Consider the following 17,828-nt stretch of genomic DNA (forward strand, 5'->3'; position numbering starts at 1 on the left):
TGAATTCTTTGCCTGATGCTATGTGACTGCATAGTGAGAGACTTGAATGAAGGGAAGAGAGGAATCAATTTAATCAAATATTTAAATGGTGAGTTTGTTTAGCAGACTTTGTGAATTTATTCACAAGTAGAACAAACAGCATTAAATATATTATTGACTCTGATTAGGAAAACATGATGCTTTACCCCTTTTCTATTGGACTCAAATTTATAATCAGGTTTAATGAGTTTTTCAGTCTACTTTTAAAGTACTACTTTAAAAATGCTTTCCCCCCTGTTTCTTAGTGCTGTTAATTTATCACTAACAGATATGTCTACCTCCCATTACTGGTGGGTCTTAGGGCAAGTTAGTTAGTCTGTAAAATGAGAGGATGGGACTGGACATTACCTCTATGTCCCTTAAAGATTTAGAGGTGATTTGAATTTCATATATATATATATATATTTCTTCCCATCTTGATTTCTGTTATGTAGGGGCAGATAGATATTTAGTATCTTGAAATTTACATAGTTAACTTAAAGGGTACATCGAAACAAAATAAATTTGGATTACTTCAGGAAAGTCGACTTGTGTATGAATTTTTTATGACAAATCAGAAGCATGAGAGCATTTCTACATTTAATACGCCTATATATATATATATATACATATATATATATATATATGTGTGTGTGTGTGTGTGTGTGTATGTGTGTGTGTGTGTGTGTGTATACACACCTGAATTCAAGTCTCACTTTCAATGCACGATTACCATATGAAACTGGGCAAGTCACTTAAACCTTAAATAGATTCACATAATTTTATCAAATAACAGATTGTCATCAACGATTGACTGGACTGAAATATAGCATACTTAGCAGATATAGAATATGGTACTTTAAATCTTAGGAATACAGTTTGGTTTAGCCACGAAATAAGTAAAACTGTGCATGTGTGTGTCTGTGTGTGTGTGTCTTTTTTAAAATTTATTTTGACATTATATTCCAAGCAGTTCTGGCTACTCAGGTCTGATATCTTTGGATTGGTCAGTGCATCTGAACTTATCTGCCTTAAGAAATGTGAAGAGATATTTTAATACTCAATTGGAAGACAAGGGAGCTACACTAGGGGCTAGTTTGTTGGATGTAGTTGTCTCTGCAGTATCAAGTGGTGAGATAAAGAGCCTTCTGATAGATGGAGAATTCTGTTTCACAGACAATTTGAAGAATATACATTTCACAATTCTTTTAAATTATGAAAGGAGATGAAATTTATTCAGGCTGTGGCTGGCAAACTGTGAATACATTTTTAATTTGAATTGAACTTCAAGAATACATTTATAAAGTTTTAAGAGCCAGAGGAGACCTTAATCAAACTCAAGTAAAAGAAATCTTGGGTCAGAGGAGGATGGAGCAATATGGTCTATTTGGTCCATTTTTTCCTGATTCTTTGCTTATTTGGATTTTTCCTTTATCACCAAACAACTGAATAGTTTTCAATGACTTTGTGTTTATGGGTGGACTAGAAGCTTTTGCTTTTTAGGAGGCAGATTTGTGGGTTAGTTGAAGATGGAGGATGGAGATGGAGATATGAATTCACAAAACTCAGCCATACTATTCATGCCAACATGAGCAAATAATTTTTGTTCTCTTTTTCCTCATATATTAAATGGAGGAAAGTACAGATGAGATGTTCTTTAACATAAGTTCTGTCTCAGTGGTCTATAATAACACTAGTAATATTCCATTTCTATGATATCTTCCATTCTTTTTTTGTTATAATGGAAAGCTAGGGACTATATTTGTGATTTCATTGATCTAGGGAACTCTCAGAAGAGGAAATTCCCTCTTTAAAACTAGATCAGCACCTTCTATGTAACAAAATCTTAGTTGCCTAGAGCATAGAGAATTTTAATGACCTTTCAAGAGTCATACAGACAACTGAGTGACATCAATATTGTACAACAAACAGAAGCTAGGTGACAGCATCAAAGGAGTTCATAAAGGGTCATATTAACTCCAGATTACTGAAAAGGATTGCTGCCTTTATTCATTAGATATATTGGCTGCAAGAAGAGATTGGGAAAGAAAGGCAACTGTCCATTGGGAATATTACACAATTTGAAACAAAAATATCTAAAATAAACATTCACTGTGAATCTTGGGGAGAAACTGTAGCACTAACAGAGAGATGGTTCTGGAATTGAGGGTGATAGAATGCAGAGTGAAACATGAGACGCTGAATAACTTTCAAAGCCTTGTGATTCTATGAAAGGAAAAGTAAAAAGAGAGAGACAGAAGCAGCTTTAAAATATCCTAGATAAAGCTGCCTTTAAAAACGTCTTAAGTAGGAAAGCCCTCAGCTTTTCTCCACAGAAGTAGACTTTTGGCACTTAGTAAAGGAGCAGGTGGCAAAAAACCCATTTCAGATATGACTAGAAGATACACTCAGATATATATCACATTTGCTAAAGGGTAGGAAAGGTATATTTGATGCTCCCAGACTATCAGAGACCTTGTATTCTCACAGCATGTTCTATTCTTCATATTAACTCCTCATATATTAATTTTTATTTGTCTTCTAGTATCTGTTTTGATTTTGTGCAATGGTAGAAAGGCCTGCATTACTAATGATATCACAGGTCACTGAAATACTTAAGTATGTTTATTTCTCTGTTGTGACTTCCTTAGATTAAGCCATCATTATCTCTCTTAATATGGTCTATTGTAATATTTTCCTAATTGGTGTCCCTAGTCATATCAGTCCCCAGCTCAAAATCTTCTCTGATATTAATTTGCCTGTAAAATGAAGGAATTCCCCTAAGATGTTCACCTTTAATGTTTTTGTTTTGTTTTGCAATTTGTAAAACCAAGAAGCCTAACATTTAAGGCCTCCACATGAATTCCAGGAAACCATTTTAAACCCTTTTCCTCTATTGTTCCTCTTCATGTCCTTAGTATTTATTCAACAACCAGTTAAACACCAAACATACCATTCTATCTTTCGCTTCTGTGTTTTTCCACATTCCTTCTTCCATACCTAGAATGAGACAGTATGGTGGTGTTGGATTTATAAACAGAATATCTAAGTTCAGATCTCATCTCAAATGCTTACTGTGTATGTGATCTTAGATTTAACCTCTTTGGCCCTAATTTTTTTCATCTGCAAAATGGGAGATAGTGTGAATTGAGATCCCTTTTTAGCCTGGGACTTTTTACCTGTGAAGGTCTATATGTCTGAGTGCTTTATGTGTAAGATAAGGGTATAAGACTGGGATGATCTTTAAAGACATATAAAGTTCTAAATCTGTTATACACATCATTATTCCACATCTATACATTTTTTTCCTTTCCTGAGATAATTGGAGTTAAGTGTCTTGTCCAGAACTAGGGAGTATTAAGTGTCTGAGACCAGATTTGACCAGGTCCTCCTTAATTCAGGGCTGGTGCTCTATCCATTGCACCACCTAGCTGCCCCCATCTATACATTTTTTAAAGCATTATTTTTGAGGTTCAGTTTAAGTAACATTTCTTTGATATTGTGGCTTCTTGCACATAGCCTCTCATACATATATGTGTGTATACATATCCTTATGTATACACATGCCTATATACACAATTTGTATATTTTTCTTACACATATGTATATGTATATATACACATAAATACATATATACCCACAGACTTTTTCCCCTTTCCTCCTCAGATTTTTATAGAGCTCTTTGTCTAGGCCTCCCTTATGTGCTCATCATCTGGTATGTCACATGCTCTTAAAGGATTCTAAAATTCATGAGGATAGAACTCAGGATGTATTTACCTTTGCATCTCCAAAATTTAGCACATTATATCACACATACTAGATGTTTAATAAACATTTTTTGAATGAATGAATAACAATCAGAAATCTACAACCATAAACATTTTTGTACGAGTATAATTCATTCTCACTAAAGGATAGCTAGTTAATGGCAAAAACATTATTCACTATCGGTTTAAAGCAATTCAAAATTATACCATAAAGTATTGCCAAATGTGTATGGGAAGAGATACCTTTTAGACTCTTCCTTATTTTCTATTAAGAGCCAGGAAGTAATTCTCCATATTCACCATTGACCAAACAATATTTTTGAGAAAATATCCCATTTTTTCCCCTTTATAAAAAGGATGTAGTAAAAAGAAAGAGGATACAGGAAATAACAACAGAATTGAGGAAGGGGTAAGCTGTTCCTATGAGAAAGAGTTAAATGTATTTAGGTTGTTTATCCTGAAGAAGAGAAGGCTCACAGGGGCACTTAATACCTGTCTTGATGTATCTAAAATGTTATTACAAGTTGTTCTTTATCACCAGACAAATTTTCCATCTCCATGGCAGACTGACAAGAGGAAATGGACTTGAATAGCAGCAATAAAGAATTTTGTTAGATACCAAAAGAGGCTGTGGAATTTTTATCCCTAGAGATTTTCAAAATAGGATCGCAATCATCCATCTTCTTTTAGGTTCTGACCTGCCTAAAGGCAGTGGACTGGATCAGATAACCTCTTGAGGTCTAGACCTCAGGTCAAACACTGAAGCAAAAGCAGTTTGTCCTTAATGAAAATTATATTTAAATATCCATGCTGCTGATTAAAAGATCTAATGCTAATTGTCATTGAAAATTACTTGCTCTTTTGTCAGTTGTGGATTTTAGCTTCTACCTAGCTGTAACAAACAGCATACAATAGAAGAGCCTGGTTGGCTCAAGTTGAATTGCAAATATTTAAATGAGCATAGGAAAATATTGGTTTACATGCTGTCCATATTCTTTCAGTCCTCTCCTCCTTATTGCAAAGATATCTTTCTGTGTGTACATCTTCTTTTGCATGCATGAGTTTCTATGTAATCTCTAATTTGTAGTTATAGCTTTGCAGTATTCTGGGTATAGAGATAAGGGTGACAAGGTCATGGCAAGTTTATATAACTCTGGAGGTGTATTTGAGTCTCAAATAGGAAATCTATAAACATCTATAATGAAAGGGGATAGACTATGGGTGCTAATCATTGCCAGAGAAGCTATATGACTATGAAGAAAGAAACCTATTTCATAGGGATTTTCATTCCTGAAATTGTGGGTACAGTTTAGAAAATGTATTTGCATTGGGGTATTTTACAATTCTGATGTTTTACTATAGCAACATAAATGCAAATTCACAGTGGAATTGCTGTTCCTTTAGAGGGCTGAATGTATCTTTATTAATGCTCGTTTACAGGTAGAAAGTGATTTTGGCAACGTAGGCATCTGTGCAGTAGCACAAAGCTTTTAAATTTCCGCAAGTTGAAATTGACGGAAATGTATTTCTATGTTTGGCTTCTCTTCTTTTTATTTCTTTGGTGGGAAGTTGTGTGGCTTTTTTTAACCTATAAGTTTTTATTCAATTGGGAGGTGCTCTATTTAAAATGTTAAACCAATGGACTGATGGCATCACATAAGAAGCAAGTATATGAAGTGCATATTAACCTTTGCTCCATCTCTGTTAGCATTCTCCATAGAATTAAAGATCGATAGACTTTGACAGTGGCATAAGTGGAGATGATTTTTCTATGGCATATGAATTTGTTAGGGAGAGATGTGGACATAAGTATTTGGAAAAGAAAGAGCTCTCATTCCAGAAGCATTTGACCTTTCCTTCTTTAAGACTATTATTTTTGACCAGTTAGTTCTAAATTCTACCTCTTATTATTTTAATGAACTTTGAAAGATCATTTTATCACTTTAGGTCTGTTTTCTCCTCTGTAAATTGAGGTAGTGGAGTAAATGACCTCTGAGTCATTATTAACCAATTAGTTAATCATCATTAATGATCAATAATCCCATGATCCTTACTTAGAATTGTATGTGCCTAAGGCTTTAGGGGACAGTTTTGTTAGGGACAGACCCTTTCTGTCAAACTAATAGTTTCTTCCTCTGATACATTGCATGAAGAAAAAATACAAGCTATCTCTCAAAGTTATGCTTTCTAGCAAGCAATTGTACATGCTAGTGCTAAGGTTTAGTACAAATGTTCTTTATGATCTGATCAGCTCAGACCAACTTGAGCCAAATTCCCTTCAGTTTCTTGCTTTCTTTTTTCTCAATTATTTAATATTTCATTTTTCTTCAGTTATATGTAAAACATTTTTACATTCATTTTTAAAACATTGAGTTCCAGATTCTCTCCCTTTCTTCTTCCCCACTCCTCATCTTCCACCTCCATTTAGAAGGCACATGTGAAATTATGCAAAACATTTCCATAAAAGTCATGTTGGGAAAGACCTGAAGTTTCCTGAAGAAAAACAGATGAATGGGGTTCCTAATATTCCTGGATTACAGGAACAAGGAAATATTCCTTCAATCTAGATTTAAGTGAGTGGATCATACCAATTTATAATAATAATAAATAGCATTTATACAGTACTTAAGGTTTACAAAATACTTACATATGTTATGTCATTTTATATCCACTTCTAAGAGGAAGATAGTATCATTTTTTCTATTTTACAGAGAGGTAAACTGAGGCTCAGAGCTATAGAGGTAAACTGAGGCTCAGAGATATAGAGGTATCTAGGAGGCACAATTGGTAAGAGCTCTGGATTTAGATTTGGAAGTTGTATGACCTTGGTCAAAACATTTAATTACTCTTAACATTATTTTCCTCCTTGGTAATATTAAATAGCACCTATACAACAAGGTTGTAAGGCCCAAATAAGATAGCATATATCCAACTTTTCTCAAACCTTAAAGCACCATATAAATAGTAGCTATTATTAGCTAAAGACTCATAAGACAGTACTGGCAGAGGCTGGAATTTGAATCCTTAGTAATTTTTACACTACCTCATATTTCATTAGAGGAATTTCTAGGGTTATATGCCCTGATGGTGTCCCAAGAATTAAACTAGATACAGTAGTGAATGGCTTTCCTAACAAATATCCAGAATCATGACCTTAGTATTTAAAGTTTTCCTGCTGCTAGTGCTTGGCTAGGATAATTACTTTTGTAGAGCTGGGCATTACCTAAAGAGAACTCATCAGAGTAATATAATTATTGCTTCTTTCCCTTTCTTGTTCTCTCATATTTTCTTCTTCCATGGATGTTTCATTATCATAACCCCTGTTATAATTTAGTGAATCAGTCAAACATCTATATGCCTGTGTGACAGTGATGGTGATGATAATGGTGATGGTCCATGTGTTTTGTGTGTGTGAAGGGATAAAGAATTTGTTATCAATTATACATTGAAAGCACTCCTCTGTTTTTGGTAGAAATTGTGTCCATCCTTGTTAATGAACATATACTATGTAACGTTAGGGAGAATTGAAGACCATTTATTATTGGGGTTAAGGTAGGATCATTTTAGAGTTTAAAGAAACTGAGGAAGTGGACAGAATTAATAACCTGAACCAGTACACATTTCATCAATCATTAAGTCCAAAATCCATCAGGCATTTATATTCTGCCAAAGAACTGTCTCTTGGAAGTTTGCCTCTGACAGGAAATGTTAACATAGTGGGCATTCAAATAGGTAGAGCCAGAAAGTCTGCTTCTGGTTGTAGAAGCAATATAAAATAGAAGAGCTCCAGGAAAGAGACCTTTGAAAGAAGCCCATAGAGCTATTTTTTGAGGCTAAGTCTGTGTGGTAAGTTATAGTGTATAGGTAAGAAAGTTGAAGCCCCTTGCAGATTAGGGTCAGCCTTACCAACCCAGTGAATATGCTTCAGACCAACTGAACAGGGCAGAGAGGATTTTAAGAATCCCAGAGGCATAGGAAAGGACTTCAGGATCAATATTATCCTTGTCTAAGCCCATAGAGTCTATCTTTTGTTACAGATAGAATAGCACCTTCAAGCAGGTAGATAGGAACCAGGATACCAGCAGAAAACTGTAGCACAACAGAGCGTCATATGCAGGGGGCAGGGTCAAGAAAGATGCTCTCTGGCAATGATGACTATGGTTTTTCTTCAAGGGCTACAAGTCTGGAAACTTGCTCTATGATGATAAGGTTCTTTTCACACCCTCTTCATCTAAACAAGATTCAGGGGAAAATCTAGTTGCATTGCCCAGACAATCTTTGTTTAAAATTTTAATTGCTAGGATAAGAATTAGGTATTCGCTAAACTCATTTCTTGATATGCTTTTGTTCCTTCTTCTTTTCCCTTTAGCTTAGTTGTTAAAGTTGCTTTTGAAGCCTCTCAGCTTATTTTAAAAGGAAAGTCATTTCCCATCATTTTAGGAGAAAAGAGATATAGCACATTTCTCTCTCTCCATGACTTAGGTGGTACAGTGGCTAGATTACTGGGTATGGAGTCAGGAAAACCTGGTTTCAAATCTGGCCTCAGATACTTATTAGGGATGTAACCCTATGCAAGTCACATAATATAACCTACATATGCCTCAATTTTCTCAATTTTTAAATGGGAGGGGAGTAATTATAACACCTATTTCACAGGGTTATAGTAACCCTGTGCAAATGGTATATTTGTAAAGTGCTTAGTGCAGTGACTAGCACATAGAAGTGCTTAATAAATATTTCTTTCTTTCCTTCTCATCAAAACTACTCAGAATTACCATATAACTAGGACATTTTACTCTTCAAATATGAAACTAGTTCATCAATATCTTTTTTGTAGATACATACTTTTGAGATTCCACTATTGTATTTCTGTGTCAAGTTATGATGTCTTTTATTTCCAGTTAGCCACCATTTCTGTCTTCTGATTGCCCCTATAAGATTGACAGTTTTTGTAAACATCATTTGCTGTAGGACTTCCCCCCTCAAATATAGTAATGTGAGACATTATTATGTTAGGGGTCCATGCTTTCTGGGAAATGTAGTACACTGGGAAATCCCCCAGGGATCCCATGCTCCCTGTCCCAATTATTCTAGAATTGTGGAGTCTTTGGACATATCCCTATAGTGAGGGGAAGTAACAGGTTCCAAAAAAGCAAGTTTAATGGGTTACAAGGGTCCTCCCATCTCAGAATCTTGAGAAATAAAGTAGATAAAAGTGAAAACTAAATAAGTGGCCAGTTAGGAACATTAACTTTTCAACTATATTCCCAAGGTGTCTTAGAACATATCTCTGTAGTCTTGTTGGTATCCTGGACTTTGTGGCTGCTTCCATTTATTCTTTGCCCCATTCCTCCCACCTCACAATCAGTGAGATTTAGCATGCTTCTTAAAGAATGTTTTTGGACTTCAGGCCAGACATCATTTTACATGCATTGTCTTGTTTTCTTCTTACAACTGTGTGAACCATTGAGCAAATTATCAGGGTTCAGAGCTTTAGTAGGTTTCCTATAGTAAGAAAGCTAGTGTTAGAGCTCATATTCAAACTTCGGATTCAAAGCTATCTCCAATTCTTGGAATGTATTTTATTTTCTGCTCTGCCTCTTAGAATCACCAGATTCTTTCAAAGTCCAATTCAATGGGCATCTAGGTGGTACAGTGGATAGAGCACCAGCCCTGGAGTCAGAAAGTCTATTCTTCGCCACCTGACACGCAATAACTGTATCACCCTGGGCAAGTCACTTAAACCACTATTGCATCCTCCTCAAAAAAAAAAGCTCACCTTAAGAACTAATAAACACATGAATTTTTTCCTCATCCTTCATTCCTCCCCATCATTGGTCCACCTTCAAAAATTATTTATTTGCTTGTTATATATTTTATGTGTACTAACATTTAGGTAATCTATAATGAGATACAGGACTTACTATCCCAATTTACTCTGACTTTGGTAGGTTGGGCCCCAAGACTGTAACTAGATAATTTCATCATCCTTTAAATTTTCTGAGGGTATGCTTGATGAATTAAAATGTCTTTATAAATCTATCTGCTAAAGTTCCTGTTGTTTGTCTCAATATATTTATCATTTTCAGTGAATATCTCTTTAATACTGTTAATCAGCAGCCCACTTTTAATTTAATCAATTAACATCAGTTAACCTTTATAAAGTGAACAGGAGTTACAAAGTGTTTTCCTCCAACACAAACATACATGCCTTCTTTTATTTATAACCTTGGTCCTTGGGGAGAATGAATCCAAACTTAAAGGGGTAACTACAAAGCACTCGCTTACCAATTTTTCTTTTAAATAGAACATATTTGAAATATAAAGTTTTCCCTTGCTTATAGGATACTGTCTAAAGGTCATTTCACTGCTGATCTGAGTCTAACATGTCCTTCTTCAAGTTGTAGTTCTCACTAGAATTGCCTTCTTGAAATCAATACTCTGATTTGGACTCATGTTCCCGGGCTTCTCTGGCCAGTGACTTTTTCAATTTTCCAAAGCTTATGAGGAAACATATAAGCTTAGTCCATTTTATCTCCAATACTCCATTACCTAAGAATAGAAAAGAATAGATGCAATTACAGACAGAGAAACGGTCATGCTGTGCTCTTGACCAAATATTAGCCCAAATGGGAGGAATAGGTCACTGGCACCACCTCTCTTTTCCCACCTGGAGAAGTTTACAACCCTTGTTCTTGCCTTGATCACGACTAGGAAAGAGATTGATCTGGTTTTACTAAATGATTTTTGTATGGATTCTTAGTTCTAGCTGAGCAGCCATACAAAAGGCTTTTCTTCACCAATGCAGTAAGTAGGCAGGTACATCATTCATATAATACCTATATGTTATCATGTTGTTCCAGAACCAGGCTCATCATACATCTATGTGGATTCTTTTCGCATCTTTCTAGTACTAACCCCTCATTGATCAGTCCTATATTTTACACACACACACACACACACACACACACACACACATACACACACATACACTTTATTTCTTTCAGTAGAATATGTGTTATGTAAGTAGAAACCATTTTTCTTTTGGTGTCTTCCCCCCTTTCTTCCTCCTTCCCTTCCTTTATTGTTTTTTTTTCCCTTCCTTCCTTGCTACCTTAGTCCCTTCCTTATTTCTTTCCTTCTTTCCTCTCTTCCTTTCTCCCTTCCTCCCTTTTTCATTTCCTTTCTTCCTTTCTCTTTCGCTCCATCCCTCCCTGTCTATCTCTCTTTCTCTCTTTCTTTTTCTTTTCTTTCTTTCCCCAACTTCTATCCCATTGAAGTCACATGGCTCCCCAGTTCTTCTACCTCTTCAACTTTGAACAAAGCTGTCTGAGCCCTGATTTCCTTATTGGAGTCTCTGAATCTATTTCTATTATGTATACAGGAGATAATTTATGACCATATAGCACTGCAGATTTGCAGGTCAACTGAATTTGATCCAGAGATCAAAATTACAACTTAGAATTTCTTTCAGGTGAGGAACTAGAAAATTATATAAAGTTCTATTAAGGAAAAAAGCACAAAAACAAAAACAGTGGTGATATTTAGCCTGGTTTAGAGACTTGGATGCTGGCTTTAGTGTTTATTTCAAGTTTTTGAAGGACTAATATGTAAAAAAAGAAATAAAGCTTATTCTGTTTTCTCTAAAGGGCAGAATTGGGAACAACACATGAAAGCCAGGAAAGTCAACCTAAAGTCAGAAAAAACACAAAAAACAAACTTCCTAACCATGAGACCAATCGAAAAGTACAATTAGAGGTAATATATTCCTTATTACTGGAGATCTTAAGCAGAGGAAGAATTTTTTCAATTTTTTTTTCTAGAGAGAACTGAATGACCACCAAGATCTCTTACAACAGTGATATGTTGTGATTCTCTTAAACTAAAATGTAGTTCATTTTAGATTGTCAAAAAATAATGTTTTATATCACATTTATCTTTCACTGGCATAAACCTTGTGTTTAAGCTAAACTTCTAGGAGTGTTGTATGTATTATAGCCTGATCAATTTTGGTTTTATTTTCTATCCTCTCCAGATCCCCCAGATTAGTTATGCCTCAACTGCACCTGAATTAAGTGATGACAGGAGATACGATTTTTTCTCTCGAGTGGTCCCGCCAGACTCCTTTCAGGCCCAGGCCATGGTCGATATTGTGAAAGCTTTGGGATGGAATTATGTCTCTACTCTTGCATCAGAAGGAAGTTATGGAGAAAAAGGTGTCGAATCCTTCACCCAGATTTCCAAAGAGGCAGGTAGGAAAAATACTGAAGTATAAGACTAACATCCTATAAATATCCTCGTTCTTATGTTTTATTCAGTTTACATTATCCTACCATCACTCCAACTTTTTTTTTTTTTTTTTTTTTGCCTTCACACTTCTTCTACAGTGAATTTGGGACATGATCATTTATAACACTTGGTTGGCTTTCAGAAATAAAAAATTTAAGGGTGCAAAATTTAAACTGAAAGAGTGCTAGTAGAAAACAAAGGAAACATTTTACTAGAACTGATATGACTACTGCTTAAATCTCATAAAACATGTATGAATATTACACCCCAGGTAGAAACCTGCCCATTTGCAAATAGTTGCACTCACTAATGAACAGCCAAATGGCCCCTCACTCAAATGAAGGCAAACAGGATCATAAGAAACAACACAGTGGTGATAAAGCTTTGAAAAAAGATCATTTAGGGGGTTGGAAAAGTAAGTAATGTTCTTCTTTCCTTTCCTGTTATTTTTACTGGAAGCCTCTAGCTTTTATTTCTTTTTTTTTTTTTTTTTGATTCCTTCTAAATATTTCCCTACTCTAAATGGTAAAAGAAGGGAAGGTTATCTATTATGCTGGATGATAGAGTTAGAATGCAAAATGTGTGCATGTCTATACATACATACACACGTATCCTTACAGAATATAATGATGATCCAAATTTAATGAGTGAAAAAAAAAAGAAATATAAAACCTACACCAGTATAGAAAATAAACTTTGCAAGTACAAATTGGAGAGTTGTGGCTAAACATTAGCAGAGATTTAAAAAATACTATAATGGTTTTAAAGAACTCAAATTCTATATGAGTCAGTTAGAGGAAGAGGAGGCAATTATAAAAGCTAGCATGCTTTTCACTTACGATGAATAGTATAATGCCCAGATCATTAAAGATTAAGGAAATATAGGTCTGTCATACTTTGCCTAGTCAGCCAGATGACTAAAAATAACATATAGATTTTGGCTAAATATAAGGGAAAAATTCTACCAATTAGAACAATTCCAAAGTAAAATGGCCTGCCTCAGGAAGTAATTTGTTCTCTCTCACTGGAGATCTTTAAATAACTGTTGTATTATCACTTATTAGGGATTTCATGGAAATTCTTCTTCAAGCTCCCCACTATCTTCTCTGAGATTCCATTATCCTAGACAGATCATCTGAAATATTATATATCCAAGTTGGCTATTAATGGTCTACAGCAGTCTAGAATGAATCAATTATAATAAAATTAAATGAAATATCAGCAAATGAAAAATGGTTTAAAATATTGACAGCACAATGGGCCAGAGGCTTGGCTAAACAACAGTTCATGTGAAAAAGGTGTTAAAAACAATAACATCCCAAATGTGGGAAATGTTTGTCCCACTGTTAATATTCCCTGGCCATACAATTTCTGAACATCGATCTTAGTTTGTGGTTCATTGTTTAGGAAAGATATTGACAAATTACAGTATTTCCATGTGAAGACAACCCATATAGTAAAAAGATCAAGGTATATAAGTTTAGAGGGAAAAAATGAAACATTTATTTGGAGAAAAAGGCTAGTGCAGACACTGATAGTTATTTAAAGTATTTTTAGGAATTTTCACAAAGAAGACAGGTGAGATTTGGCTCTAGGGAAAAACTAAAAGGATTGGATGGAAGTTGCTTGGAGGCACATGTAAAGAAACCTACCAAATCTTCAGAGCTGCTAAAAATGAAGTAGATTGTCCCCAAAATTACTCATCTCCCCAAGATGGTAAGTTTTCAAGTAAAGGTTGGATGATCACTTGTTAGGTATACTTTAGAGAGATTTCCTATTTATAAATAAATTCAGTGATGGATCCCTGAAGTTCCCCCAAATTCTGTGATTTGATTAATTTGAATAATGATATTTACAGCTATAAGTATTCGGTTTAACTCTAGAGAGCTAGAAAATTATAAAGCATTTTGTTTTATTGTAAAGCTTATTATTCTTTATAAAAGCCAACAATTAGTATTTTATATTATCTTAATTTTGTAACTATTATGATAAGAAAAAGTGTTCCATTGCAGTTAAAAAGCCAACCTGAAATCAGGAAGATGTGGATTTTAACTGGTTCTTTGATCCTATATAATACATTTTCACCGTTTAGTGTTCTAGGCCACCCTCTGTAACTCTAAGTGACAGAGAAATGACTTAATTGCATTGTATGAGGGAATTTCCCAACACAGGCATTTCCCATGTCAATGAAATTAAAAGTCCAAGTTCCACCCTATTCCTAAAGTTCATTACTTAGGATTTATATATAGTATATTGAATATTTATGATAATATATATTTGTATGTTCCATCGGTGAAAGGGGAAGGGATAGATAGTACAGTGGATAGAGCAGTGAGAGTAGAAGGAAAGATCTGAGTTCAAATGTGACCTCAGACACTTGCTGGCTATATGATCCTGGATAAGTCCCTTAATCACTATTTGCCTCTGTTCCTCATCTGCAAAATGAAGACAAATCAGAGAAGGAAATGGCAAAGCACTCTAATTTCTTTACCAGAAAACGCCACAGACCATGTCCGTAGGATCACATTGAGTCAGAAGTGACTGAACAACAACAATGTTATATCAACAGTGACAAAATCAAGATAGCAAAAACCTACTGGGTCTGGTATCACATTAACCAAGGTATTTAAGAGAAGGACATAAGTCCCAACTGGCAGATCAGAATTGGTATAATTGCTCATATCAATATTCACTGTCTGTAGCAACATGGATGTTTTGAACTTCGAGAGCCATGTAAGTCATCCTGACTCTCTCTGCCAACACTGGAGTCCAACTATTAGCTCAAAGACATTGAAGCATGTGAGATATCTAATGTAGTCACATCTGTTAATCAGGGTTTGCTTCCACTGGGCCAAATAAGGTTGTTCTTTATGGCCCAATTGGCTGTACTAACAGTGGATCCTGAGACATGCTTCTGTTATTGCTGGCTGTAGCTTCTCCATGTTCTTAAAATCTGAATTAAAGAAAAAAATACCCAGGTCATATAATCATACCTGTGTGCTCTAAAAGAACCCAAAGATTCCTACCAGCATGGCCTCAAGTAACAGCATGGATTTTTAAAGATTCTCTGCATCAGCAAGGTCATAACCCATCAGCAAGGACTCATCTATCATGTCCCAGAAAAGGAAATAAGACTCAGTGATGTCAGAGGAAACTATCTTCCCAAGCTGCCATGTAATTCTTTTGGGCAAGCAGAAGTCTATTCACAGCCTTTCCAAACTGACAAAGAGAAACTCAATATCTATCATTGTTGCTTAGAAACTCTGGAAGAATTAAAGAAGTGAGGAGACCTTTTTTTAAAGAATTTTCAGAGAAGGCTCTGGAATTGTTTCAGGCTGATACTATTTCATCCAGACAGTCATATTTGCATAAATAGCTCTGTTGGTTTGAACGAATGCATATGTCTGAATTAGCAAAAACAATTTAGTACCTAATGTCACAGGGAATGACAAAATACCCAAATCTACTCTAATTTAAAATTTAAATTAATCATAATGCCCCAGGTGAAAAATATGTATAAAGGCTTTCCCCTAGGAGAAGGATAAACTAAATGTTTATAATACAATATGGTGGTCAAAAAAACCTTCATTACTTATGGATGTAATATGGCTACATTGCTTATTAACACAAAGATTATTCAGATAATTTTCATAGGCTCTTAGGATTCTATAATAATTGCTAAATAGTAGAAGAATAGTAATGGTCAGAATCTTGGCTTCTGTTGAATTCTTAAAATGCTGACACTTTTCCAAAATAAGTTGGAATCATGAATATATCTCTGTTTCTCAGATAAGAAAATTATAATATTTCAGTCCCGTGCTTATAGGGATAGCAATTGGACTAGTAATTTCATTAATTTGGGGAACTCCTGCTTAAGGATATTTCTTCTAATAGTGCAAGACAGCACCTTCTCTGCAATATATAGTGAGTAAGCTGCATGGTTCAGTAAGAGATCACATAGCTAATGTGTCTTAAAGGTGACATTTGAACCAAGGCTTCAAAATCAACTCTCTATCCTTTTTGCCATGTGGCTTTTAAGTTTCCTTCCACATATTCTTTAATAATACTGTTTTAAAGGAACTTAATTCAATTAATCACACATTTATTAAGCTGCTACATGTCAGGCACTGATCTTGCTAGAAATAAGCATGAAAATAAAACATCCCTTCTCCTGATGAAATTTACTTTCCATCACATATATAATATGTTTGTGTATCATATATGTGCATAAATGTATGTTTATATAAAATATACAAAACAATTTTGGAAAATGTTATTAAGAGCAGAAAAATGAGATTAGGACTCATTTGAGAGATAGTATCTGAACTGAATGGAAAGGAAAAGAAAAGGTGAGGAGGGAGAACCTTCTATTTATGGGAGACAGCTTGTACAAAGGGATGAAGGTAAAAAATGGAATGTTGTTCTTAAGTAAAAGCAAATAAATTGGTTTGGAATGGATATAAAAAACACAAGGAAGAGTCTCAATAAAACTGGGAGTATAGGTTAGAGCAATATCATGAAGGACTTTAAGTGTGAAACAGAGAAGATTTTGTTTTATCCAGTGTACAATAAGGAACTAATGTAGCTTCTTGAGGAGGACAGTGATGTGATTATACCTTTGTGTTATTATTGTTCAATGTTCACCTTTATGTGACCCTGGGAACTTTGTCCATGGGATTTTCCTGATAAAGACATTGGAATGAGTTGTCATTTCCTTCTTCAGGATGTCCTCATTTTACACATGAGGAACTGAGGCAAATAGTTAGTGACTTGCCCAAGATCATAGAGCTAGCAAATGTCAGAGGCGGATTTGAATTCTGCTCTTCCTGATTCCAGACCCATTGCTCAATCCACTGCAACAGCAAGATGGCCTAGCCTTTATTTTAGTAACATCAGTTTGTTCCAGATATTATGATCAATAATTATAATTTGAGTTTTGCCTCTGAAAGGGTAAAATAAACAACATATTGAAGGACATCCCATTTACATGATTATAATTGTGGATCATAAAAATTTAACATGCTTTCCTTCATTAATACAACTTTTCAAAATTTCCTTCACTCTAATCATATCATTTGCTTCCCAAATTAATAGGTTGGGTAAAAAATAGTGTAATACTCCTATATTATCATCTATAATGAACATGATATTTGTCTATGTTTATGTACAAACAGTAAAAAAATGGATCTAGATAACAGAATGGTACTTTTAAAAATACTCAAGTTATTTGTCATTGGGCAGACACAGATAACATTGGAGTAGAAATCTTTCTTGGATTCTATTTCCTAATCCAAAATGACCGAAATCCATACTGGTTCATTTATGGTTTTCTAAATGTATTTAGTTTCTATAAGTAGACTGTAAATTCCTTAAGGAAGCAGATTTTGATTTAAAAATCCGTGTACTATTAACACACTGCTCCATACATAATATGTGTCCAAGAAATTTTTGTTGATGTTTATACTTGTGATTCACCAATGGGATTGTTGTAGCACATTGTGGTTTAGCTATTACTGGCCCCAGATCTGACTAAATTTTCTAAGTTTGTCTTTAATCACATCAATAAATCTGTATATAATATCAAACAATGAATTCTCTAGATGAAATCCTATAGCATATATATATATATATATATATATATATATATATGTATAGCTATCACCATTCTGAAAAATCTCCATTTCTTTGGATTGTCAGAATTTTACTTACATTTTGCAGTTGAGACATTAGAGGTACCATGTGACTTTTTAGTCA

The 17,828-nt window shown here is 34.6% G+C and overlaps 1 protein-coding gene across 3 annotated transcripts in view; it reads left to right on the forward strand.

Annotated features, from left to right (window-relative positions):
* GRM7 (glutamate metabotropic receptor 7) overlaps positions 1-17,828 on the forward strand; it is a 1,027,380-nt gene that overhangs the window by 307,631 nt on the left and 701,921 nt on the right. For 2 of the 3 annotated variants that reach the window (XM_031954369.1, XM_031954361.1), the window contains exon 2: positions 11,821-12,037. In XM_031954369.1, the coding sequence (XP_031810229.1) occupies positions 11,821-12,037 (217 nt within the window). Of the gene's footprint in view, positions 1-11,441; positions 11,544-11,820; positions 12,038-17,828 lie in introns of those variants that run through there. The other variant, XM_031954377.1, reaches the window with a different exon arrangement.

This window comes from Sarcophilus harrisii, chromosome 1 (assembly GCF_902635505.1).
Source record: "Sarcophilus harrisii chromosome 1, mSarHar1.11, whole genome shotgun sequence".
In the NCBI taxonomy this organism is placed as follows: Eukaryota; Metazoa; Chordata; class Mammalia; order Dasyuromorphia; family Dasyuridae; genus Sarcophilus; species Sarcophilus harrisii.